This window comes from Equus caballus, chromosome 2, assembly GCF_041296265.1.
Source record: "Equus caballus isolate H_3958 breed thoroughbred chromosome 2, TB-T2T, whole genome shotgun sequence".
Lineage (NCBI taxonomy): Eukaryota > Metazoa > Chordata > Mammalia > Perissodactyla > Equidae > Equus > Equus caballus.
In genome coordinates, this window is record NC_091685.1 from 36,147,656 (window position 1) to 36,174,268 (window position 26,613).

At 57.7% G+C, this 26,613-nt stretch overlaps 1 protein-coding gene and 1 long non-coding RNA gene across 40 annotated transcripts in view; one reads left to right on the forward strand and one right to left on the reverse strand.

The window, feature by feature from the left end:
- ARHGEF10L (Rho guanine nucleotide exchange factor 10 like) overlaps window positions 1-26,613 on the reverse strand; it is a 153,480-nt gene that overhangs the window by 81,779 nt on the left and 45,088 nt on the right. For 27 of the 39 annotated variants that reach the window (XM_070252462.1, XM_070252437.1, XM_070252489.1 and 24 more), the window contains exons 2-6: window positions 21,309-21,388; window positions 16,033-16,218; window positions 15,185-15,218; window positions 4,827-4,918; window positions 3,038-3,121 (exon numbers count right to left, since the gene is read on the reverse strand). In XM_070252462.1, the coding sequence (XP_070108563.1) occupies window positions 3,038-3,121; window positions 4,827-4,918; window positions 15,185-15,218; window positions 16,033-16,218; window positions 21,309-21,345 (433 nt within the window). In that variant the 5' untranslated portion in view covers window positions 21,346-21,388. Of the gene's footprint in view, window positions 1-3,037; window positions 3,122-4,826; window positions 4,919-15,184; window positions 15,219-16,032; window positions 16,219-21,308; window positions 21,389-21,473; window positions 21,533-21,732; window positions 21,887-26,613 lie in introns of those variants that run through there. The other 12 variants (XM_070252497.1, XM_070252460.1, XM_023635633.2 and 9 more) reach the window with 8 other exon arrangements.
- Window positions 10,610-26,035, forward strand: LOC111772436 (uncharacterized). Its single transcript, XR_002806305.2, has 3 exons — window positions 10,610-10,904; window positions 18,655-18,758; window positions 24,729-26,035. It is a non-coding gene; the product is annotated as an uncharacterized lncRNA (long non-coding RNA).

The window sequence follows — 26,613 nt, forward strand, 5'->3', positions numbered from 1 at the left end:
TGGGAGATCTAGGGCTTCCCCTGCATCCCTGGGCTTCACTTCCCATCTGTCACCTCGAGGAGAACTGAACGGCAGGCCTCACAGAGTGACCAAAATGCTTTCGTCAACACAGAAGGAATACGGCACGGGGAAGGGTTCCCGAAACCTGCTCAGAGAGCACGTGTGCCAGACAACAGGGAGCCTTGGCTTTCTGAGGGCTCTCTGCAAAATGGGGATAATAATAAGCTGAAAGGTCAAGTAAATAAAACACACAGAGAACAGTCTAGCAAAGAGCCTGGCACCAGCGGGCACTCAGCAGAGAGCAGCTGATCCTAACTCGTGGTAGCCCTGGTGGGCTCAGTGTCAGAGCCCCCACCTCCACCCAACAGGAAAGCTGGGGGCCGAGGGGCCTGGGAGGTCACCAGCCAAAGAACAAAACAGACGCCCTGAGGCTTAGCTGGAGACCCACATCCCAGGATGGGGGGGGGAGCTCGGGGTTATTTTTAAGCAAAAGATAATAGTGACTAATGTCTCCAGGGAATGGAGCAGCTGGTGACCAGGCTGTGACCTTTACAAGGCTGGGCTGATTGTCCTATTACTGCAGCTCCACAACCTGTGAGCAAAGGGGCAGAGCCCGGTTCTTGGGGCTCCCCCCAAGGAAGAAGGGGGCATCTCAAATGTCTGCCTCTCCACACTTCCAATGGCAAGGGCCACTGGCCCCCTGCTGCCTACATCTACATGCCACATCTCTCACTGGATTCTCCCAGCAGCTCTGTGGGGTCAGCAGGGTGCAAATTATCACCCCCTCCTATTAGACAGATGAGCAAACGGGGGCCCAGAGAAGCGATGTGGCTTGCCCAAGGTCAGGCAGTACACGGGGAGGGGGCTACAGACTCCTGTGCCGGCTCCATCCATTCATCACGCTGCCTTCTGACAAGTCCCCACCGTCCTGCTGATCACCCGGGCTTGTTTAGAAATACTCTCTCCGGTGGAGACAGTGTCACCAAATTCCTGAGCCTGTACCAGACCCTCAGCCTTTGGGGGTCTCCCAGCGGTCCTGGTCCCCACGCCCTCCTTTCTGGGGCCTCAGGCCTCACTGATGCTCAAGATCATGGCCCCCTTCCACCACTTACCACCACTCCTCAGTGCCTGCTGTCCACGATCTCATGGCATTCTCACGACAACCCAAGGACAAGGCTATTACCACCCCAGTTTTACAGATGCATCCACTGAGGCCCAGAGAGAGGAAGCAGAAGTTCTCTGGTGTGACCCTCCCCGAAGTCCCGTGAGGTCAGGATGATATTCTGATTTTACAGGAGGAAGCCAAGGCCCCAAGGCACAGAGCTCTGTGCCTTAATCAATGGCAGAGCCAGGATCTGAACCCAGGACTGTGCGTGTCCGCTGGTGCGTGTGGCCTCTCCTCAGCTGACCACCTCCCCACAGAGCACCGGCGGGGCCCCCGTCAGTCCACCTAGGTCAGTGCCAGGCCCTGGGGGTGTAACACTAACAACCTTCCTCAGGCAGCAAACATGCTGAGGGCTGGCCACAGCCTGCTCTCCCTGGATCCTCCCACAACGCTGCGGGTGGGAGTCCTGGTCCTCAATTTGCAGGCTCAGAGCTGACTCCCAGGCCACCTGCTTTTAACTACCCCAGGGTAAACTGCAGGAGGACAGGGACATTGCCACATCCCCATGCCCTGGGGACACCACGGTGCTCAGTGAAGACTGGGACCAAGTAATTCATTGCTTGATTTGATTGAGGTGGGAAAACAGCCCACAGGGTCAAACAAGGGGCTCAGGCCAATCAGATGTCCTAGCTCTGGGACCTCCCCACAAGCCCCCACTGCCTCCCAACAACGTGCCCTTCCCACCTCTCCTGGATTGGAATGAGCCACACACATAGAAATGTGCTCCAGGCTCGTCTGGGGCTTGCTAAATGGGTGCGGGTATCATTAGCCCATCTGTCCCCATTCCTGGGACAGGAGTCAGGAGTGTGGCTCTGGGGCCCTCAGGCCTTATTATGTTATCTGTGTGTCTCTCCCATAGGACTGTGCACAACCCAAGGATGGTTGCAGCCACTCCTATTAGACTAGCAGCTCCTCAAAAGCAGGGGCTGCGTTTCCCCCACCAGACGGGGAGCCCCTGAAAGCAGGCAGAATAGTGTAGTAGAAAAAGCAGAGTCAGGTAGCTGTCCATAAAATCCTGGCTGTGTGATCTGGGGTTGGTGGATTAACCTCTCTGATATGACCGTCAACTGGAGCCACAAGCCCTGCCCTGCCAACCTCATGGGGTCTACTGAATAGTGGGAACAAATGTGCTTCATCTGTCATAAATACTGCCCAAGTCCTCCTGGGGTAGCAGACAGAGCACTGGCCTTGGAATCAGAATGACCTGGGTTCGAATGCCAATCCTACCTCTACAGTTTCCTTGTCTGCAGAATGAGGATGGAATTCTTGAAATCAGAGTTTTGAAACAGATTATAGGAGACAGAAAATGAAGAGTCGCTGGCCAAATGTGTTCAAGAGAAGATGGCTCTCACGTGGATTGTTACTGAATACTCCTCCACCCTGGGCAGCCCTCCCTCTGGACTCACCCCCTCCCCCGTTTCCCCTCGGCAGCCACATTCTCCCACCTTCTCAGCCCACCGCGGGCCTCGCCCCCAGCAGGGCACAGGCATTCCTGAGTTTCCCTGCTTCACAGTTCGGGTTTAACAAGCTGTCATTTTCCCTGACAGCCCTGGGAAGCCCGAACTATTACCCCATTTCCGTGAGAGAGGAATCGAGGCTTGGAGGGGTGAAACGCCTCGCCGGGGGAACCATGCTGGAGCGTCCTCCAGCCGGTGAAGCCTTAACCCCTCCCCAGCCCCAGCCTGGCCACGCCCTCAGCCAGCTCCTGACTCTCCAGAGGACCAGGACCGCAGCGGTTTTTAAAAGCAAGGAGGAGGAGCAATGGGCTGGGCGGGGCGCGGAAGGAAATGGACGGAGAAGACCCTCCCCGGGCCCCGCCCCGCCTGCCCGGGTCGCTGGAGAGAAGCAGGGAACCGTGAAAGAGGCTTTTACCCGGGTGATGGGCATCCAGGTTCTCGCAGGGGACGTCGTCATAAATCACATCTTCTTCCAGGGCGGGGAAAGTGAACCGGTCGACTGGAGGGAAGAGAGAGGAGAAGAGCAGGACTGAGGCCGTGGCAGCCCGGGCGGGAACAGCTGCCAGACTGACATCAGGGCTGCGCCAGCCAGCAGCTCCCTCCGCGGCATCCTGGCTCCTCGGCCAGCATCACCCAGCCCGGCCCCTGGGGAGCCCCTGCCTGACGCTGCTCTCAGAGGACGCTGGTTCCACTGCTTCTCCCCGCCCCTCACCCCTCCAAGGAGGCCCCCCAGTGACCGCGGCAGACCCCCCCGACCTGCCTCCCTGCCACCCACAGCCCTGCCCATCTGGCTGATGTGGCAGCTGCTCCGCTCACCTCACCTGCTGGGAGCATGAAGCCGACCCAGCACCTGTGTCCTGGGGCCCGGGAGCATCTTAAGTCACCTAGGCTCCCAGCACTACCCCAAAAGGAGCCACCTCCCACCCAGAGGTTGGGAGTCGGGGCAAAAGCAGCCCTAGTGAGTAGAGGAAATGAGTGGGGTGGTGGATGGACTTGGAGAATGGGGTTAAGGAGAGGCCCCCAAAGCTCAGCCAGCTCCTGATTGGTGAAAATTTCAGCAAATGAGCAGAGCGCTCGCCTAACATTTCACGGGGCAGAGCACACAGCCTGCCCACGTTAGCAGCCCCTTGGATGCAAAATTTAAGGAGGTCTCCCCGTGAAATTGTGTGCCCAATCTCTGCCCCCTTGAGGGGCGCGGGGTCCTGCAGAGCTAGGGTTTGGAAGCCTAGTCCTCACCCTGATGGGCCTGTCCTCACCCCACAGGCCTCCGGGAAGGCGTGGGACCAGATGGACTGTGAAGTCCCCTCTGTCCTAAGCACGTTGCTTCCCGTAGTCCCCGGGCCCCCAGAGCCCTGTGGGAGCCTCGTTTTTCACCCCCACTTCCCCTCCCGGATTCTGCCTCCCACATGGCTCAGAGACCAGCCCCTCTCTCCAGGTCCCTAGTCTCGGCCCTCAGCTTCCCTATCCTGGATGCCTCCGCACTGGGCTCCAGCCACTCCACTGTGTCTTGTGGCTTCCCCCCACCCCACAGTGACTGGACTGAAATGCAGATGCGGCCACACACTGCCTCTCATGGCTCCCTGTAGCCTTCGGAAAAGCATGGCCTCCGAGGCCCTGGGAAGAACTGAGGAGACAACAGCCTCACCCCGCCCCATCCACCCCTTAGACACTACCCTCCACCACGCAGACGCCTGCTGCTTCCCAGGCGCCAGGCGACCCCTCGCTCTTGGCCTCCTGCACAAGCTGGCCGCTCTGCCTGGACACACCTACCGGCCCCATGCCCCTCGTTTGCCGCCTTACGGAGTCTCTTCAGTCCTGCTCCCCATCCTGGCACCTGCCCTCTGCATGGTAGCTGCCTGCCTGTGTCAGAGGGACCCCGTCTTGGTCAGCAGGGTACACCCACCGCCTAGACCAGCCTGGCCCGTTGTAGGAGCTTCGGAAGCATTTGAGGAATGGACGAACAGCAGAATGTGTGAGCTACTCCTGGACCACGGCTCTCAGCAGGCGGCAAACTGGGGCAGCTCTCAAGTGCGAGCCGTGGCCGGTCCACTGTGGAGCTGCCACCAGGCCCACAGCAGCCCACCCAGTAAGGACGACCCCTTGGCTCACATAAGCCCGCACCAGCTCTCTCGGCCTAAGCAAGGGCACTGAGGTTATCCCGGCACCACCCTCCTGGGGCTTGGACCTGGAGCGGGCAGACTTACTACGACGGGAGCTTTTCCGCTTCCAGCTGGAACGCCGGACCCCAGAGAAAGCTGTGTCCAGGGCATCCCCGTTGCTCACCACAGCCGGCACCCTGCGGGCCGAGAATAATGCCAGTGAACCGGGAGGGAGAGGGAGGGTGCCGGGGACCAGCAGGGACAGGATGGCGGTCCCTGAAGCGTCCGGCAGCCCCTCACCAGGGCAGCAGTGGGCACTGAGGGCCAGGAGCCACGCACCCATGAGGGCGGTGAGTCAGCAGTGCTGGGGAGGCCACGGCTGGGTGGGCCTTGGACCAGCCCCTTCCCGCTCCGTCTCCTCATCTTTAGAAGGCATGCAGGGCTGACCTCTGCTTTCCAAGAGCGTGAGATCCAATGTGTTCACAGTGACAAGGATGGAGAGCTCTCTGGGCAAGGGCACCCTATCTTTCCTCCAGGACAGACCCCATGGAATCCCCATTCCCTCATTCTCCCACGTGCAAGATGGAGGCTAGGGCTGGGGACCCCACCTCCTGTGAGAAGCAAGGACTTGCCAAGCTTCACAAGATCCTGCGAGGAAGGCAGAGCTTAATCGCACACACCCTGGAGGACGGGCGGGACGCAGAGAAGGGAGACAGCTGGGGAACAGCAGACACCACTTAACCTGGCCGTCAAGTGAACACCTCCAGTGATATCACGGGGACATCGTGCACCCCTGAGAGACGTAACCCCGGTCTAGTCACGAGAAAAACGCCAGGTAAGCCCGGATCGGGGGACATTCTACAAAATACTTGCCCGTTGCTCCCCAAGGCTCGCGAGATCGTGGAAACCAGGAAGGACTGAGAGAGTCACAGAGCAGGGCAGGCGAAATGACAACTAAATGCAGGATCCTGGATGGGGTCCCGGGACAGAAAAAGGACACAAGTAGAAAACCCAGTGAATCTGCACAAAGTGTGGCGTTGGGCGATTGGTATTCCCAGTTCTGACGAATGTGCCGTCCGTGGCTGTGTAAGGTGTTAACCACAGGCAGGGCGGGGGACGGGGGCAAATGGACTACCTTTACAACTGTTCTGCAAATCTGAAACTATTCCAGGTGAAAGTCTTTTCTTTGTTCTTTTTAAAGCCCAGGCTCAAAAAAAGGCCACGTCTGCCAATCCGAGGGCAGAGGCCTTCAACCGTCCCAGGCGGCCACTGCTGCCAAGAACGACCTGAACTTCCTGCCCCCGACTGGAGCAGGTGTCCCCAAGCAGACGCGACCGCGATGGAGAGCAGGCCTCCCAGGCAAGGGAAGAGGAGCACAGGGCAAGAGATGAGGCTGGCGGCGCCCCTCCTGCTCCCAGCCCCTTCCCACTGCCCAAGGCCACGACCCACCCGGGGGGCAGCCTCTCCCAGCTGCTGCCTGGCTGGAGAGTGTAATTCTCCTTGTGAGCCAACGCTCCTTCCTTGCCAGGCCTCCTCAAAGGTTCCAGGTAAGAAAAGAGCCATAAAAAGCAGTAGGAGGCCCATTATCGCATTCTTATCTGAGCTTCCTGCACTTGTAATGCCTCTCAGCTTACAGAGGAAAGGCCAGAGAACTAGGATGACACCAGACTTAGAAGGTGAGGCCACTGCCACCTAGATGCAAAGGAAAGGAGCCGAGTCTATGGAGGGGAGCAGAGAAGGAGGAGCTCCGCGATAAAGAGGACGCAGGAGACAGATGGAAGGATCTCTCCCAGGCCCCCCAGCTCAGCGACAGTGTTCGCGACCAGACTCAGGGCACCCTCTGCGCCCACCTCCTCTCTAGAGACAAGCGGCCAGGGACGAGGGGAGAGAGAGTACCCTGGGACAACAGGGACCTGCTCTGTCCGGGTGGCCCCATTCCGTCAGCCCCAGCACACAGTGGACACTCAGTGACGACCAATGCTCCACTCTGGAGAATGGCAGTGCCCGGCCTGCCGCTGCTGGGACAGGCCTGTTTCTCAGCGAGTCTCCGTGGACAGCAGATGCCACAGGGTCCCTTCCCAGAAGCTACACAATAGTCAGGGAGAAGACCCCCAAAACCGGAACAGTCTGAGGACTCCCAGCCAGCGGGGCCCACACGTGCACACACGAGGCATTCCGGGGACCTTTTCCAGGACGAGGCATGAAAAATATAAAGGAGAAAGAACTCCACCTTTGAGGACTAGAAAGGACCAGAACAACATTTGCCTTATAAGGCCTGAGTCGAACCCAATCTGTAGCGTACAGAGGGCCATGGCAGCAGGGCTTGCCCAGGGTGGCCCTACTCAGAGCATCACCCCCCACCACCCCTAAATCCAAGAGACACAGAAGAAGCAAAAACTTTAAGCCCAGATGGAGCCTGCTGCCCAATTTGACACGTCAAGAAGCAGACACTCTGGAGCCAACAGACCTGGGATAAAACCACAGCTCTGCCACCCGGCTCTGGGTACCAGGACAGTCACTCAATGTCCCAGAGCTGCTGTGGAACGGGGTGAATAATCGTTTCTACTTCCTGTTGCAAAGATACGATGAGATAAGGCAGGTAAGGCACTTAGCGCCTCTCTTTGCCTCAGTTCCCATATCTGTGAAATGGGGCAACAGTACCTCGCTCTTAGGGTTCTAGTAAGGAGTAAATACAGAAGGCACAGGGTCTGAGCATACGATAAATCCTCCTGGTGGGTACCTCTTTCCCCCTCCCCAGTTACAGGGTCCCTCCCACCTGCATGCATTCACCTCTTCCCACTGCAGCCCGGCCATCGCTCACATACAGAAGGGTTTGGGGAGCCAGTCTGTTTGTCCTATGCCACCCCACGCATGGTCACAAATCCACTTACTGGATGGCTAGAGGGGTGAGGAGCCCCAGGGGAGGAGAGGTCCCTGACTTGGTACCCACAACACAGTCCTCCCAAAGGGGAGTGAGCACCAAGGCCCTCACCATCTCAACACAAGAGCCTGGCCCCATAGCCATAGATGCCCACCCAGACCCCATCCGGCCTTCTGCTCTGGGCTCGCCACCTCCCCTGCTGACATCTCGAGGGCCCAGGCTCGGCAGTCAGACCACGGACAGGCACTGCATCCCCAGAAACAACATATCAAGAGCCATGCGGGGTGTCGTAGAACACAGGTTCCCGTGGGAAAATACTCACAATGGAGAATGAGGTCAAAAAGCGAGCCGCGAAACAGCATGTGCAATAAAACCACTGTTCTATAAAAACCTATGTACACTCGTACACGTGCACAGCAAAGGAGCTGGACAGAAACACACAGCGCAGAAAGAGAGCTTGCTTTTAGTCCATCATTTTCCGTACTTTCCAATTTTTCTACAATAAACCTATATGACTAAGAAAAAGAAAGAGAGAAAAACACATCTCAGGAAACATTAAGCAATGCCCCCACCAGTGGGGGGCCCTCGTGCCCCGCAGTCTGCCCCAGACAGGCCGCACCCTTTGGGGGCAGTGACAAAGAGCAGCTCACTGACGGACATCTGATCCTTACATCTGATTTCCCGTTCTAGAGAAGAAACGGAGGGTGAGGCAGATGCAGCCGTGGGCGGGTCCTGGTCAGGGAGCTAAGGTACAGATGGGGCAGATCCAAGCCAGATCCACGCGGGAGACGGGAGCACAGGGGGTTTGAACACTGGTTCTGGAAGCCAACTGGGTTTCACTCTGGTTCTGCCTCATCTCAGCTCTGTGATCTTAGGCTGAAGATGCGTCCTCTCTGTGCCCAATTCCACATCTGTAACGTGGGGATTACAACAGTGCCCACCTGTAAGAGTGTCGTGAGGATTAATGAGATGGGGCAGGTGAAGCCCTTGGAACAGGGCCTGGTGAATAATAAGTGCTGAATACATGTATTACTATGTGGCTATGGAGCCCGTACACACAGCCAGCCACATCAAATAGTACAATCTGACCCGGAATGTCAGCCCCCGAGGACGGGAGCTGTCTGCCTGGGGCTCTGGAGTGCCTGGCATGTTGGAGGCGCTCAGTAAAGATGTGTAGGATGGAAGGATGGAGGACGGAGGCAAAGGGCAGGGGGAGTCCCAGCCAGCTGGCAGAATACTAGCCAAGGGTGGGCCCCAGCACTGTCCTGGGTAGGCAGGGGACTGCAGAGGAAGATAACCAGAGCCCCTGCCCTCTGGCTTTGAGCCCAAGCGCCCCTGCCTGCCATCCCAGCCCCCTCGGACCAGTGATTGCACCTCTCTGGGTCTGCAGAATGTGACCCAAAGCAATTCCCTCTTTCCAGGGCTGTTTTATTAGTCTCTTACTGCTGCTGGGACAAACTGCCACAAACTTAGTGACTAAAAACAACACAAATACATTACCTTACAGCTGTAGAGGTCAAAAGTCCAAGATGGGTCTGACTAGGCTAAAAGCAAGGCGTAGAAGACAGTGCTGTGCTCCTTCTGGGGGCTGAAGAGGAGGGTCCGTCCCCTTGTCTTTTCCCAGCCTCTGAAAGCAGCCTGCATCCCTTGGCTCATGGCCCCCTCCTCCACCTTCAAAGCCAGCAGTGTGACATCTTTCAATCTCTCTGACTCTGACCCTCCGGCCTCCCTCTTACAAGAACCCTTGTGATTCCACCGGAGCCCCCAGATCATCCAGGACAATCTCCCCATCTCAAGATCCTTAACTTAATCCCATCTGCAAAGGCCCTTCGCCATATAAGGTAGCGTGCTCACAGGTTCTGGGCATTAGGACACGGTAATCTTTGGGGGAGGGTGCGTTATTCTGCCCACCACAGTTGCGAGAATCAAGATGTGTATGGAAAGAGCTGCATAAACTGTAAAGTCCGTGCACATATGAACTATCAGCATCGCGCCTTCCTGCGCCAGGCACCACAGATGAGAGATGAGTAAGGCCAAGTCCTATGCCTGCAGGACGCAGGGAGGGACGTCACGGGATTCCTGAAAGGGGTACTCGATGCAGCGAAGGGGCACGGGTACCTTTCTCAGGGGAGAGACCGTGTGGCTTTTATACCGGGTACGCAAAGGGTCTGTGAGCCAAAGCTCACAGCTCTGACATGGAAACCACCTGAAATCAGGGGTGGAAAAGAGAAAAACAAAAACAAAATACAGCTTTTCCAAGTGAGGGACTGGCAAGGGGCCAGAGACAGGTCTTTAATGGAAAAAGAGGCCTGTCTCCATGTCCCTCCCATACGGGACTCCACTGGGGGAGCTGATCTCTGCCAGGCCTCGGGTCCCACTCAGACCCTGCAGGACAGGACCCAGGAGGCTATAAATGCTTCAGATGGCGGGAACGGCCAGTTTAGGACAAGCCCTGGATTCCACACAACCCGGACTGGGTCTGCAGTGGTCTGCAAAGCCTTGAGCCATAACTCCATGACCGACTCCCCAGGGAGATCTCCCTCCGGGGCGGGGAGCTCCCCCAGCCTTGTCGAGCTGCCCCTCCCAAGAGCCCCCACGCTCCCCATGCCCATCAGCCTCAGAAGACACAAGGACACGGCCAGGTTGCAGGCAGGCCCTCTGGTGCCCTGTTTCCACCCTGTTCAAATGCTGCCTCCCTGGGCCTGGCCTCCTCTTGGCCTGATCCTCTCAGCACCTGGGACGTCCAGGGACGATGGGTGTCCTTGGCCCTTCCAGGAGTCCAGCTACCAAGTGCTTCCCTCAGGATCCAGGCCCAGGTGCGAGACGCTGGCCAGTGGACAGCACAGTCCATCATGTCTGGACAAGGCCAGGAAGGAGGAAGACTGGTTTCTCCAGGGAGCCTCTGAGAGTACCCACAGCAGGGCCAGGAGCCAAAGGCCTGACCCACCAGGAATGCTGAGACCGTGGGGGGCCCTCTGGGATGGCAACAGAACTGGGCAGCAAAAACAAACAATTCCAGAGGGCGCCGGAGTCCACGGCCAGTGCAGAGAGCTGAGAGGCACAGCCTGAGTCCAGGGAAAACACGGGGAGCCGGTGACGCGCACGCCCTTGTTCCCTGCGAGCACGGGGCACTCAGGACTGCTCTTTAGGCACGACTCCCCCAGCGAGAGCGCGGGGAGGCTGTAAGTGTGCGGGCTGCAAAGTCCACCGGGAAAGGCCAACCCTGCCGGCTCCGCCAGATGGCTGTGGGGCCAGACAGCCGAGCTCCAGCCCTGCCATTGACCAGCTCCACGAGATCTCAGGTAAAGTACCTCAACTCCCTAAGCCTCAGTTCCTCATCTGCAAAACGAGCATAATCAACAGTCCCCATCTCCTAGGGGGCTGCTCCCATTTCAAGGGAAGGGGCCTCACCCAGATCACACACAGGCAGAGTGAAGCCACTCTGGCTCCCCAGGTGGGGTCTGTGGAACATTCCACCAAGAGCTCAGAGAGCGTCTCCTAGCAGGCAGAATGCTTACCCCAATAAACACACACACAGTCGGATTATTCCTGTGAGCCGGCCACACCCTCCCCCGTGAGCCAAAGCCTGGGCTTGGCCCTGCAGTCCACAGCGTGTCCCTGGAGGGTAGCGTAGTGGTCAGACGCCTGGCCTCCGGTCGGCGAGGCCCTGGTTCTGGTCTCTGTTCTGAATGATCAGGTACTATCTATATGGAACCGTGGCCCCCCCAACTTCCCTGAGGCTCAATTTCCCCTCCTGTAATGTGGGTGATGGCAGTACCTACATCCTAGAGACAGGAGGAGCAAATGGGACTGGGCATGTAGCTCGGTGTCTGGTACCCAGAAGCAAGGTCATTCTTCTTACTATTATTGTTTGCCATTGTTATTGTTATCTGGTAACCAATGTTCCCACTGAGGAAAGGGAAAGTGCCACCTGGAGGCTGAGCACTTGGAAGGTTGGTTGTGCCCAGCAGCAGGACAGACGACATCCCAGCCACCCTCACTCCTTGGGATTGCTGAGCGGGGCGGCCCAACCCTAAAACTGCCCACACCCCCACCCCACCGGCCTCAGCACCACACGCCCCCAGCAACTGCCAGCAGCTCTGTTCACCCCGCAGCAGCCTGGCTGCCTCCTCTGGGCAACTCAGCCAAGCAGGCGAAGGGACTGGGAAGTCCACAGGGCTCACAGCCACAGGTGGGCCCAATGCCCCTGCCGAGGTCCCCTGGTCAGCCTCGGTCAGCCTCTCTACCACCCCCAGCAGATGGGATTCGCTTCCTGTGCAGACTCGGAGAGGTGGGGTAGCGGGTCAGGGAGAGCCGCATCCCACCCAGGTCTGTCTGTCTGTCTGCCCGCCCAACCAGCTCCCTCTAAAACGAATCTAAACCAGGGCCCAGAAAAACAACAGCAAATAGGTTTGGAGCAGCCAGAACGCGCCGGCCGGACTAAGCGTTGCGTAAACATTAACCTATGTACACCTCACAGAGCCGGGCAAGAAAGCAAATCTGTTATCCCCATTTTACTGATTAAGAAAGTGAGGCTGGGGACGGGAAGAAGCTTGCCCAGTGACGCACAGCTAGTGAGGAGCAGAGCGAGACTTGGAGCCAGCTCTGTGTGGCTCAGGGACCGAGCCCGGAGGCCCTGGAAGACTCGGACTCCAGCCCTCACTTTCCCCACCTCGCTCCTGCCTGGGGCGCTGGGAAGTGGGGATGAGGCCTGGCCCTGCCCCCTCCCCTCCCGCCACCGCCGAAGATGAGCCTGATGGGAGGGAGGTCACTTGGAGGCAAAGATGAGCCTGTTGGGAGGGAGGTCACTTGGAGGCGGCAGGCAGCCCGGCCCGGATGTGGGCTGTTGTTCTAACTGTGCCTGTGACCCGAGCCCGCTTCCCTGGAGGCCAGGTGGGCAGCCAGGACAGCCCAGGGCCGTTTCCAAACCTCAGGGCAGGAGCCGTGGAGGAAATGCAGTGACAAGAGGTGAAACGTCCTCCTCTTGGAGATTGCCTTTTGCAAAGCAGTGTTTGCTTAGTGACTACCTTTGGGGAAGTTAAAGAAAAGAAAAAGAAAATCAAGATTTTTTTTTTTTCCTTTCTCTTCGAAAACAAGGAGAAGGAAAGTGATCTGGACTGATTCTCTCCCAGAGGAATCACCCAGGGAAGCAGCTGGAACTTAAGTAAATGGAGCCCGGGGAGGGAGGGAAAGAAGCCGGGAGCAGCGGCGAGAGCACTGGACAGGGAGTCAGGAAGCCGCCAGAGCCTCACTGTGCAACCTTGGGCAAGCCCGCCCCTCACTGTCCCCATCTGTCAAATTAAGGGGCTGGAACGGAGGCCTCTGAGGACGGCTGGTGATCAACGCTCTGCAGGGCCTCATGTGCCGTGAACGTGGCCCCACTCAGGGGACTTCCCAGCGATGCTTATTCACGCCTGGCGATGGTGAGATGCTGCCCCAGTGATCCAGGCCCAGCCCTGGAGTCCGGAGTCCGAGGCCCTGGGCACACAGTCTCGGCCCCTCTGGCCCCGTCATACTGGAAGCATCCAAACCAGACAGGAGGCGGGAGCAGAAGTGAATGTGAAGTGCATACTTAGGAACAGCTGGTGTTTCCCGCAACCAGCCTCACTTATTCCTCACGAACCTTCGAGGTGGTTATTATTATTTCCATCTTACGGATGGGGAAACTGAGGCTCACAGAGGTTCCCAGGCAGCTCAAAGCCACCCAGCTAGTGAGGGGCTGAGCAGGGAGTGGAATGTCCACAGCTCACGCCCCCATGCCCCCAGGAGATGGAGTCAAGGGGGCTGGAGCAGCTCCAGGGTGAGGATAGAGGGTGGCACTGGGGGGCAGAGCAGGAGGCAGTGGGTCAAAGGCAGGGGCTCGCCCCTCTCTCGGAAATGCCCGGCCCCCTCTCAGCTGTCCTGACCCAGTGGGCTAATGAAAACAACACAACACCGTACAGCACCAGCTCTGTAGGAGCCGCTGCATCACGGCCCCAGCATGGCACCAGGCACCGGCCAGGCACACGATCTGGCTGCAGAGTCATCAGGTATCCGGGACACACAGAGAGAAGGCGGGCAGGGACAGCTCATGCTGCCACACTCCTGACCCCGAGGTTGGGAACAGGGTCTCCAGGAGGGTGGCCTGAGAGAATCAAGAGCACCAGACCCCAGGTAGGGGTGCACCTACTGGCTGCCCACACCGTATCCCACCCCACCCCCAGCCTCTGCTGAGTGGCTTCCTCCATGTGGACCTCCCCAGCCCTCCCCTCTCCCACCAGTGAATTCACGCTCACTTGCTCAGCCAAGACGCCTGCCTGGGCCCCCTGGGTCAGCGTCCCAGTTCCCTGGGGTTCCTTTGCTGTCCACTTGTCCAGACTGAGTTTCTGGCAGCTTCCTTCCTGGCCCACCCCGGAGGGCTAGAATCGCTGGGAGATCACAGCCATCTCAGAACTCCCCAGCCCAGGGGCAGGGCTGTGACTCACATCAGGTGCTAATCAGGGAGGAGAGGCCACGGGCCCCTACTCCTGGCCTTAATTACACAGTGGCAGGGTCGGCCCACTCCAGATGGCAAATGAGCACATATCAGGACTCCTGGCATTGGATTTGAATCCAGGACTGCCATCTGCTGGCTCCAGGTGGCCCGGCCACAATCTACATCTCTGAGACCTCCAGCTGGGCCACACCTGCCTGAGAATTAGCCCCCTGGCTCAGCGCACACCAAGAAGGCACTGGGAGCCTCAAATACCACTCCCCCCACCCCGGGGTCCCTGGCCATAAACCCCAGGACCTAGATCCACCACTAACACTTCCCTTAGAAGAAGACTCTCTGAGCACCCAGGTCCCCAAAGCCAGGCGGCGAGCAGCAGGGAACAAAGCTCCCAGAGGCCTCAGCTCTCACAGCCTCCACACCCAACACACACTCCACCCCGAGCCGACCACCCAGGACCACAGAGAACATGCTAAAAGCAAGTGCCTTGATCAAGCAAGGCTGGTTCTTTGTTCTTCTGGGGAGGAGGCAGTGGCCCATTTTACAGATGAGAAACCAAAGCCCAGAGAACTGTGACACACAGGGACCCACGGCCGGGGCTGGGGCTGGAGGCCGAGGCAGGCATGCCAGCATCCAGGCGTTTAGCCACTAGGCGCCCTGATCACACAGGCTCCCAGGTAGAGAAGGGCAGAGTCTCCAACGACAGTCACAGGGGATGGAGGTGTTGGCAAAACAAACAGTGAAGGCAGAGACAAGCACCAGGGGCGCAACCCAGTGGGGTGGAAACTGCATTGTTTCCATTTTGCACAAGAACAGACTGACACTTGGGAGTTTATGTGACTCCTTCAAGCTACACAGCTAACAAGGGGCACAGCCAGGCTGTGGAGCCAGGCCTGCATTCTGCTGTTTCACAGGCTTGTGGGCAAAATAAAGGAAGGGGTAGCATGAGTTTAGGCAGTGACCTCTTTCCTCTGGGCCAGGGATCTGGAACTGTGTCCTCCTTAGGCAAAGGCCTGTGCGGGGCCCTGCGGGCCGCAGCGCCCCCTCCCACACCTCCCGCCCAGGGGACCCTCTTTTTCCTGCCGCCAAAGCAAAGGAACGAGGCTCACTTACTGTGTCTGGGGCGGTGCAGCCGCTGGGTCTGGGTCTGCAGGAGAAGAGGAGAGGGAGAGCCCGTCAGGCCAGAGGCTGGCCAGATAGACTCAGCCCATCCCCGCCCCCTTTCCCAGCCTCCCTGGGGGGCAGAGACAGGGCCTGGCGGCCTGGGTGCCTGCTGGGTGCCTGCCTCCCTTCCCCCAGCCACTGCACTGTCATTAAGCTCCTACCTGTCCTGCCTGCACCACCTCACCCCACCCCCACGGCCCACATCCTAAGTCCGACCGGAACCAGCCGCCCTGCCTGCTCTAGGCCTGCGCCCGCCCCCCGCCCCCCAGCTCCTCAAGGAACCCCTTGTCCCCAAGCCTGCGGGAAGTTCCTGCTAATCCAGTCCCGAGTCTCTCCCAGATGACAGAATCAAGAGTCCAGAAGCTGCCATTTAACACCAGCCTTATCAGGGCCCTTCCGCCCCCAAGGCCGCCGGCTCCCCATGGCCGACGGGAGGGGGCAGCTCTGGGAGCCTGCTCCTCTGGCTGGGGTGATTGCCTGGGAGAAGCTGCAGGGAGGTGGGGGTGCTGCACAGACACGAGCCCTGGGCACAACTGGGTCCAAAGCACAAGCCAGGCCACTTCCATTTACGATGGGCCCAAGTGGGCCACATGCTACAGGAACGCTAGGAATCTCCGGTTCCCAGGGGAAGCAATGGAATGCAGCTTCTTCCCAGCGGTTTTTCCCTTCCTGCTTTCTGGGGACAGCGGAGCGGCCACAGGCATCACTGGGGGCCTGGAGCTTCCACCCAGCCCTAAACTCGCCGTAGCCCCAGAGGCCCGGAAATGGGAGCACCCGAGGCTCCCAGAACACCTTACCAGTGACAGGGGCGGAGTCCAAGTGGATCAGTGGGGCGGCTCCATCCTTCTCTGGAGCAACCCCTAGGACACCCTGGCCAGCGCTGGTGTCCTCGTCATCGTCACTGTCGTCAAACTCAAAGGCCTCTCCAGGGTCGTCCTCCGCCTCGGGGGAGGTGCCTGGGCCTCCGGGAACCAGCTGATCTCCTGGAAGGGAGGGAGGCATTAGCCGGCTGCAGGGTCTCCTCTTCGGGGTTTGGTCAAGGGAGGTTATGCGAGCAGCTCAGGTCTGAGTGAGGGCCCAAGGGCAGTTCCCAGAAACTAGATTAAACCCGTGCCCAGGCCAAGTGGCCCTCCTGTGCCTCTGCTGGGTTCTGTGTTTGGGTTGGGGGTCTGAGCAGACAGGCAGTGGACAGAGGGGAGGGAGAAAGCCTCCATGGTAAGCATACACACACCTGAACTTGACTGTAGGTCTTTCATATTCTTGTTTTCTATTTTGCTATTTTGTAAGAGAAGGGGCTTTTTCAATGCATCTGCGCATGTGCACGTGGGCACACACCTTCCTGCGTGTTTCCGTGTGCATGCGTGTCTGTGCGTTTTGCGGATGTAGGAATGGGCACATACAGGCTCGTTCTGCATGCTGCACTTTATTTGGTCTGCGTGGCGGTGTGAAACACAGCTGCCTAGAAGAGTCTGGAGCCTGAAGGAAGCCAGCTTTCAGGCTCCAGGGCACTGACTGGCCAGGGGTAGAGGTAGAGGGCCGTGCTCCCAGCGTGGAGGTCTGCCCGGCCGGGCCTCACACCCTGCTTCTCCTACCTGGGAGATCCCCTTCATGGCCACGTCCTCCTGTCGCCCCTCAAAGCTCAGCTCTAGCAGGGAGTGCCCCCACCACCCTAAGTGAAGGCGGTCCTGGCCCCCTTCCCTGTCTTTGCCCTTTGTTTCTTCATCTGTTCCTAGAATGTGTAAGGATGCTTTGGGCTCCCCCTACCAATCTCGGATCCCTAAGAGCAGGCCCTCCTACTGTTCCCTTTAAGGGGACAGGTCCCAGCCTGGCCCAGCGTAGGAACTAGGCTCGTTAAATGGCTGAAGAGATGGCTTATCTATTCTAAAGAGCATCTCTCCTAGAATCTGAGCCTGAACAGAACCTCAAGTCCGCTAAGCCGGTCCCCCTTCCCACAAACTGGCTCCAAAACCAAAGGGCAGTGTGGTCTGGTTTTAACAGTCTGTGAGGCTGACCAGCCCTCCTTGGCTGGCCCGGGCCATCCTGTCATGGCTCATGCCATACGGTGCAGAGCATGAGCTCTGGGCTCAGCCCGTCCTGTCTGGGCCGCCTACCAGCTGTGTGGTTCTGCGCAAGTCACTTCACCTCTCTGAACCTTGGTTTCTTCCTCTGTAAACTGGAGAATAAAGACAGCACCTACCCCATAAGCTAATGCGAGTGTAAACTGAGATGTGGGTCAGGGTTTCTCAGCTCACCGCTGTTGACATGGGGGCACGTGGTCTTTGTTGTGGGGGCACCGCAGGATGTGAAGCTGCACTCCTGGCCTCTGCCCACTAGACGCCAGTAGCACCTTGCAGCTGTGCAGAAATGTCTCCAGACTTTGCCAGATGTCCCCTGGGGGACACAATCGTCCCCAGTTGAGAACGGCCGGGGTAGCTATAGCACCTGGCGCAGGGCCTGGCACGTGTAAGGGTGACCCGAGAACACCTGCTGCTGTCATTCCTGCCCCTCCCGGCCTGAGATGCTCGAGCACAGGGCCGCCTCGTCCACGCGGACCCAGCCCCAGCAGGCGCTCTCAGGTGGGTGGATGAGTGAGTGGGGGGGTGGACGGAGCAGAGAGATGGAGGGAAGGACCAGCAGACGGAGAGATGGACACAGCCGATTCCAGCAGTCTCTGTGCCCAGAAGAATCCAACCCCTCCCCCACAGGGACCTGGGGGGTTCCGGAGCAGAACATTTTAGGTACAAATGTATCAAATTCAAGAAACCCCTTCCCCCAGCTTCCTCTGAGGATGGTGACCACACGGGGCCAGTGAGGTGGGGGCCAGCCCCCCTCCTGGGAGCTCTGGGGACCCGGGGGCCGGCGTCGGCAGCGGTGGACTCTGGGCAGAGCTGTGGCCTGTGCACAGGCTCCTTCTCTGGGTGCAGAGAAGCCAATTCTGAAATGTGCCCCACGCGGCTGCCACTTCCAGCCTCACAACTCCCTATTTTATACAGCGAGGCCACCGAGGCTTCCAGAGGTCAGGTGATACGCCCACAGTCACACCGCTAAGAAGTGGGGAGCCGGACTTGAACCCAGATCTGTCTCAGCTCCCCTTCCAGTCGCGTGAGCCCTTGGACCCCTGGCCCCGTGGGGGTGAACCAACAAGGAACCCAGGGGCTCCCTGAGTCGGAAGCCAGATCAGCGGTTTTCAAATCACAGTTCTCAGCCCACTGGCGGGTCATGAAATCAATTAGGGGATTCCCAGGCGGCATTTTCTTTTGTTATGAATTGCTTATTTGAGACATTTTAACTTATTGTATTAAAATATTAATGAAATCACATTTGGTACTACTTTTGACATGGTTTTTGACACCTGTTTCAGTTATGGATACATAATGTGTGTGTAGGATCACCTACTGCTCTCTCCTCACTCCCTCCAGTCCAGCCACATGGGTCTCCTTGCTGTATCATGGATGGACCAGACGTGCTGCTGCCTCAGGACCTTTGCACCTTCAATCTCTGGACCCGGAATGTTCTTCCTCAGGTATCTTCTCCTGCTGTCACCTTCTTCCAGTCTTTACTATATGTCATCTCCCTGTGAGGCTGCCACCACCAAAACTGGCCCATCCTGACCAAGGGGGGCTTCAGTGCCTTGGTCCCTGCCCTCTGGAATCTGCGGGGCAGGTGATGGGGGAGGGTTTCCCTTTGCACCTGGCTGGCACCATTGTAGTGACTACAGTTTCAGTCAGACCACCTGGGTCCCGACTCCAGCTCTCCCATAGTCCGGCTGTGTGAGCGTCAAGCTCATCCACCCCTCCGAGCTGCAGTGTCCTGATCTGTAAAATGAGGACAATAATAGTACCCACCTTACAGGGTTGTTGGGAGGACGGAATGAATCAACACCCATAAACCTGGGGCCAGGGGGAGGCTCACTAAAGGGCAGCTATTCTTGCGATGATGACTCTGCTTATCATCATCATCGTTGCATCATCATCATCATCACTATTATTATGATGATTGTCCTGAGTCTCAGGCCAGCCCCTGACTCTGGGTGAGGTGGGCAGGCCTTCCCCACTCACAGGCCACCCGGCCCACAGGCTGTGTCCAGGGACTCGGGTCACCTCTGCACCTTGTCCCTTTAAGAGGACGGTGGCTCCAGCGAGCACATCCATCAACAAAGCCATGCCCGCATCCCAGGGACTGTCCCCAGCAGCCCCTGCGCCAGGGGGTCCAGGAGAAGTCAGATATGGCCCCTTAACAGGAAGGAGCTCAACGCGTGGTGAGGCAGGCAGATAGGGGAGGAGGAAAACCTAAAACCCCAGAGACTGAGCCGGTGCCGGAAGAGACAAGGGGGCTCAGCCCGCCGCAACACTGCGTGCGGCTTCAGGCACAAGGCTGCCCTGCACAGAGCCTTGAAGGATGAGCAAACGTCTGACGGGCTCGCATGGGGCCGCGTTCCAGGCTAAATGCCACAGCAGGTGCAGAGAACGAACAGCAAGCGACCCAGCGGAGCTGAAGGCGGGAGTAAGGATGAAGGGAGCTCTAAGGTGGCTGAAGAGGTGTTTGGGGGAATGTGAATTTCATTTGGTAAGACCAGGAGAAGCTCTCAAAGGATCGGAAAATGGCAAAGGGCCTGGTTGGACCAGATGATACGAGGCGGCAATATCAGACACAGCTGGAAAAATACATGCTCATCGCATGTTTGCTGAATGGAACTGAATCCATTTAATCACAAAACGATTTTGTTCTCACTCTCCATGTCTGGCCCTCTTGGTGGGGGGGGAGAAAGGGTGCAGGGTGCTCACAGCAGCAGGGGCCAGAGCGGGGGGGCATTCTGGGCCCCAAAGTCACGGTCATGAATCAGGAGACGCGCTCGTCCCCAAGGCTCTGTTCCCAGGCTCCAGAGACGCAGGCAGTCAAACATCTATCCTTATCAGAAGGAAAAATCGGGAGGCCCCTCCCTGGATAATTGAGAGCTGAACTGCACCCGTCCCACCCATCTGTGCAGGTGGCACCACTGCAGCTGGCCACACACGCCTTTGACGTTCCTGGACACGCCCCATCCTTGGGAGAGCCAGCCCCAGCAAGTCCAGGAGGCAGGGGACCTGGGAGGCCACCCAGCATGGTGGAGAAGGCAGGCCCACTATGCCGGCCCCCCACCCTTTGGAGAAGAACCCGGAGGAAGACACGACTCCCTGGATTCTGCCCGGGGCTCAGAGCAGAGCACACACAGCCTGTCCTGCCGACACCCCACAGTGATCACAGCTCCCATTCATTGAGCGATTGATTACCACACACCGGGCATTACATATATTTAAACCTTGCGACAACAGGGGAGAGGGTGTCATTACTACCCTGTGTTTATGGGTGACGAAACTGAGCCATAGAGACACCAAGTTACTCAGCTAAGCTCCCAGTGTCAGTGGCAGCATCAGGCTGGTGAAAAAGCCCTGGCTCGTGACCACTCTGCTATCTGCCTCCCCCAAGGGGGGACGAGAGGACAGGAAGCTGGGCCCAGTGGGTGAAACGGCAGGGGTCCGGCTCCTCCAGGGTGGGGCCTGGATTCCACCTGCAAGGCCCCACTGCTAGGCTTGCCAGACAAAATACAGAACATCGCATTGAATTTCAGATAAATGACATCGCTTTTTTAGCATAAGTAGGTATCTTTCTTCTTTTTTTCGCTTTTTGTTTTTTTTGCCGTTTCTGGCCACCTTACCACTGCTAGTCGACCTGACCTTGTACCTTAACAGATGGAGATGGACAGCCCAGCCCCTTCCCCTCAACCGTCAGGGCCCCACCCCCAATTCATAAGCTTCACCCCCCAGCACAGTGCAATCCCCAGATGGGCTCTGCCCCTCTCTCTGGGGATCTCTGGGAGACAGGCAAAGAATCAAGCCCCGTCTGGAGCCTACTCTGTGAGGAGGAAATTACCATTTCCACCTTGCAGATGAGGAAACAGAGGCAGAGAGGTGAAGTCACTTGCCCAAGGGCACACAGCTAGCGGCCAGCGCAGCCAGGATTCACAAGGGTCGGCCTGCTCCAGAGCCAGTGGCCCATTTGGAGGAGGGACAGCAGGAAGCCTGGGGTACCGTACCTCTGGCAGCCTGTGCAGGAGGGTTGGAGGAAGCCATCAGACAAGGTCGAGCTCAGACCAGCGCCGTCCCAGCCGCTCGCCTGTGAAAAGAAGCCAGAGATCGAATCGAACGGCATTCAAGGCTGATGTTTTGGCAACAGAGAAGGGTGGTCACCAGCTCACGACCTGTGCGTTCCCGCCTGCCGGCTCTCACACTCCTTTCTCAGCAGCTCTGGGAGCACAGGACAGCCCCGGAAAGGGCCCAGCCCCCACTCATCATGAATCATTAACCCAGAAAACCAGAAGCTGCGGGACCATAACCCCATCTTCCCAGAAAGCCCCGCAGCCTCAGATCTTCCAAAAGGAAGCAAAAGCCCCAAGCTAAGGGACCCTCGGGAGCCTGGTGGGTCCAGCTAGACTACCCCCGTCGTCCCCTCTGGCTTACAGGTGAGGCTCCAGCCCCCTCCAGGCCAGGATCACACTCAGGCCCCCAGGTTCCAGAAGCTGGATCACGCCTGAACCGTCATGGCCGGACACTTCCTCCTTTGGCTGCCCAGTAACCACGGCTCCCTCGAGTCCGGCCGCTCTCACCAGGCCCCGCCTGCGGCCTCGCTGAAGGCCATTCACTCTCTCTTTGTCTCTCCCCATCCTGCCCCATGGGGGTGGCCAGCTGGCAAGGGGCCGCCGGGCCATGGCACACGGGTGGAAGGAATGAAAGGGCTGCAGGGATCCGAACTGGTGAACCCCAGGCCACTGAAGTAGAAAGTGCGCACTTAACCACTGCGCCACCAGACCGGCCCACCTTTACTTTTATTAACTGGCTTCCTAAACAAAAATGGAATGCATGTAAATAGCAATTAATTGTTAACAGCAAATATTCACTTAGTGCCTACTACATGCCTACAGACATTATTCTAAGCACTTTAGCGATAATTTTTTTCTTAAGTATTAGCACCTGAGCTAACATCTGTTGCCAATCTTTTTTTCCCTTCTTCTCCCCAAAGCCCCCCAGTACAGAGTTGTGTATTCTAGCTGTAGGTCGTTCTGCCTCTGCTATGTGGGATGCCGCCTCAGCATGGCTTGATGAACGGTGCCATGTCCACGCCCAGGATCCAAACTGGCAAAACCCGGGGCCGGAAGCGGAGTATGCAAACCTAACCGCTCACCCACAGGGTCGGCCCCTACAAATAATATTAACATATATTAATCCAAATTATAAATGAGAGAATGAGGCCGAGAGTGGTTAAAGTAAGTTGCCCAAGATCACACAGCTAGGAAGTGGCAGAGCCAGGGTTTGAACCCAGGCCATGGGCCCCAGAGTCTGTGCTCATTAAGCAACCACCATGTCTAGTGCCTCCCCAAACCCAAACAAGACAAAGGGGGTACAATGAAAAGGAAGTCTCCCTCCCACCCCAGTTGCCCTGATCCCCTGGAAGTGACCACTGTTCCTGGTTCCTTAAGATCCTTCCAGAACTATCCCAGGTATCACCAGCTCGCACCTGGATATGTGCCTCATTTTATGCAGGAGGAAGCACACTGTGCTGCGGCTACGTTTTTTGCTTAAGAACCTCGGCGACATTTCAGAACATGGGCATCAGTCTCAGTTTTCCACCTGCTGCAGGTATTTTGGGGGGATACGCCATGATTGACGTAATCCCTGCCAAAGGACGCTGAGGATTCTCCAGGCTTTTGGTGGTATAAACAAGGCAGGGACCACTGTCCTGCACACACAGGGCCTCCGGCGAACGGACGCGTGAACCTGCAGGGCGCGTTCCTAGAGACGGATCTGCTGGGTCAGAGAACAGAACTGCATTTCCCTTCTGACAGAGGCACACTGCTCTCCACTACGCGTGTGACAGTGCCTTTTAGCCCCACACTGAAAACTCTCAGGACTGAAATGTTATCTTCAGCAAAGGGCTTGGAAAAGCAAACGAAAATGTCCGCGGAACCCCTGCGAGTGGAGAGCTCAAACGAGAGTGCGCGGCATCCTCCAGCAGCTCCCCAGCCCCGTGCGCCCGTTCGGAACCACTCTGGAGGGAGCCGGGGACTCAGAGCCATTTTACAGAAAGAAAAAGGAGGCACCAGCCCAGGCTCATGTGCAAACTGCTCCTTAAACACAACTTTCTGATAATGCGGAAACCCAGGAGACTTCTCTCCAAGCCAGAAAGTCAGGTGTCCTGCCCTTCTTCCGCACCCTTCAGGGCCGACTCCCGCCCTCCGCCCCAAGCCCAGGGCTGTCCCTAGGAAGGAAGGGAGACACCAACACAATCGGAGCTCGAAGCCATATGTGCATCGTTCCATTTACAGACAGGAAACCAAGGCTCAGAGAAGTGAGGATTTGCCCAAGGTCACAGAGACAAGGGAACAAGGTGACAACAGTAGGATTCTATGAGGGGCACTGACCCCAAACACGGTCTCACTCCTTTTAATCACTGCCTCCCTGGACTTCGGGGCTGGAATCTGGGGGCACCTGCCACAAGTTAACCTGGGGCTGGGAGGTCCCCAAGCACAGACACAGACCCGTGAGCCCCGTGCTCACTCATGGGCCTGTGGCCACGATTTTCCACAAACACGTCCCTAGTCTCAGAAGGATGTGGGTGAGGAAGCAGGGATGGCTCAGAGCAGCCCACTGCCACCGCCAGAGGCCCTGGTGGCCCAATAGTCAGGAAAGAGTTCAAGGGACCTGACACCACCAGGGTCCCCGCACTCAGGGGCTATGACACCTTGACAACTGAGTAGCTGCTTAACGCCAGCTCCAGGCCTCAGTTTACTCATCTGCAAAACAAGGATTAAAAAGTACCCACCTCACAGCGTTATTAAGAAAATTAAGAGTGAACACGTGTAAAGCTCACGGAAGGGTCCCTGGGACACACTGGTCTATGACTGTCATTACACTCGTAGCACAGCTGTGAGGACCACAGCTCCGCCTTGGGAGTTGGGGACCGAGGTGGGAATCTCAGATCCACTGGCAGGCGAGCCTCAGTGTCCTCGTCTGTAAAGTGGAGGTCCCACAACCCGGCCCCCGGGGCTCCCAGCAGCACACCTGAGGCCAACCGCAAAGCCCCAGGCAGCACTGGTCACCACAATGCAGGACAGCAAATAGGACCCTCTGTCTGGACTCTGCACCCCAGGAGTGTAAGCCCTGAGGGAGGTTCACGGGGGGACCCCGAGAGCCTAAAGCTTCGAGCTGTGGGGACCTGGGGGCAGCGGGCTGGGCAGCGGGTCCACCTGCTGGCTGGGCTCTGCCCCATCCTCTCCATCCTCCCCGTGTGAGCTCAGGCCTCTCTGCACCCGCCCTCCATCCGGGCACAGTGGGCATCCCGCCCCTGCCCAGTCGGTCCCACAGGCCGCCACACGCACGGAGCCGGGGCATGGGTGCGAAAGCGCTGAGCAGACAGGAGAAGTCATTCAGCTGTTTCCTTTCTTATTTTGATTTTTAAGTCTCCTTGAGCTAGGCGTGGTGGAGAAGCTTCCAAGGTGGGAGTCTGAGCCAAAAGAAGTGTGTTGCAACGCCCCTGAAAGGAACCTCTCTCTGAAAAGCAATTCAGAACCTTCCTGCCGGGACGGTGGCGAAAGAGGCCGTCCAGCTGGTGAAAGAGAGGGACGGAAGCCAGCAGTGGCCCAGGGAGGACAGAACCACGGGCATCCCGCTGTGTTTGAAAGCACGCGGACGAGGAGGACAGGAAGGAGCCTCACTGAGATGTTAACAGTGTCTGCTCCAGGAGCAGGGTCACAGATTTTCTCTGTACCTTCTTTCTGTTTTTCCGAATTCTCCAGATCTTCTACAGTGAGCATTATGATGAGAGGAATGAAAATAAGCAGCCTCCTTTCTAGAAAGAAGACTATCCCAAAAGCATCACAGCGTGTCGGAACCAGAAAGCAGCTACAAGACAGTGTAGCTCTGGTTTCACGGATGTGGAAACTGAGTCCAGAGGAGGGAGGGACTTGCCCGCAGCACCACGGTACTGGAGAGGTGGAATCGCGACGGCCGTGGTTAAAAGGACGCGATCCGGTGCTAGATCTGAGTTCAAATCCCAGCTCGGCCACGCGCCGGCAGTTCACTAACCCGTTTCTCACAATTGTCTGTGCGCAGGGCTCTGTGCCGATGCAACGAGGGCGGAGTGCCGTGTGCGAGGTATTCCGCACAGAGTGAGCGCTCGGGAACAGGAGCTCTGTCGTCATTGTGACATTAACAGTGCTGTGCTTGGGTGGCAGGGCTATAAGAGATTTTCTTCTCCTAGGGGTCATCTCTTTAAAAACGACAGCCAAGGGGCTGGCCCCGTGGCCAAGTAGTTAAGTTCTCGCACTCTGCTTCGGCAGCCAAGGGTTTCGCCAGTTCGGATCCTGGGCGCGGACATGGTACTGCTCATCAGGCCACGCTGAGGCGGCGTCCCACATGCCACAACTAGAAGGACCCACAACCAAGAACATACAACTATGTACCAGGGGCCTTCGGATAGAAAAAGGAAAATAAAATAAAATAAAATCTTTTTTTTTCCTTTTTTTAAATTTATTTTTTATTATGATTTTTTTTTTTTTTTGAGGAAGATTAGCCCTGAGCTAACTGCTGCCAATCCTCCTCTTTTTGCTGAGGAAGCCTGGCCCTGAGCTAACATCTGTGCCCATCTTCCTCTACTTTATATGTGGGACGCCTGCCACAGCATAGCTTTTTGCCAAGCGGTGCCATGTTCCGAACCCAGGGTCCGAACCGGCAAACCCCAGGCCTCCGAGAGGCGGAACGTGCGAACTTAACTGCTGCGCCACTGAGCCGGCCCCTAAAATAAAATCTTTAAAAAGGACAGCCAAGACCGGCTGGGCAGGCAGCCCCTGAACTGAACCGTGCTCTTTCCAGCCACACCCTGCAGAGCGACTTGCAGGAAGCTTTTCAACCACGCTGACAGGGCGAGACGCAGAGGAGCAAGCCCCCAGGTTGGGGCTGAGGGTGTGCCCCAGAGGATAAGCTCAGTGACCCTGACCACCCAGCATCAGCACCTCCCTCCACCCTCGCAGCCCTGCTCACCACAGCAGGGGTCTTCTTGGCTCTAATTTAAGAAAGCAAGCACTTATCAGTTCTTCCTCCCTCTGGGGTTCAAAGTCCACCAGCCTAGAGGCCCAGTAGGAAATGCTCCCCAGCCTGCTCCGGCCCCACTCCCTCCCTCTCCTCCCTAGCCTGTGAAACTCCCCCATCCTGAGCCATCCCCCACCCCAGTCCCTCTTCCTGAGCACGGCCTGGAGAAACACACCTGGGGGGTGTCGGAGGAGCGGGGAGGCCGGCCTCTGGGGAGAGGCTGGTGGGGCCGGGGAGAGCGGTGGGGGTCCAGGCAGG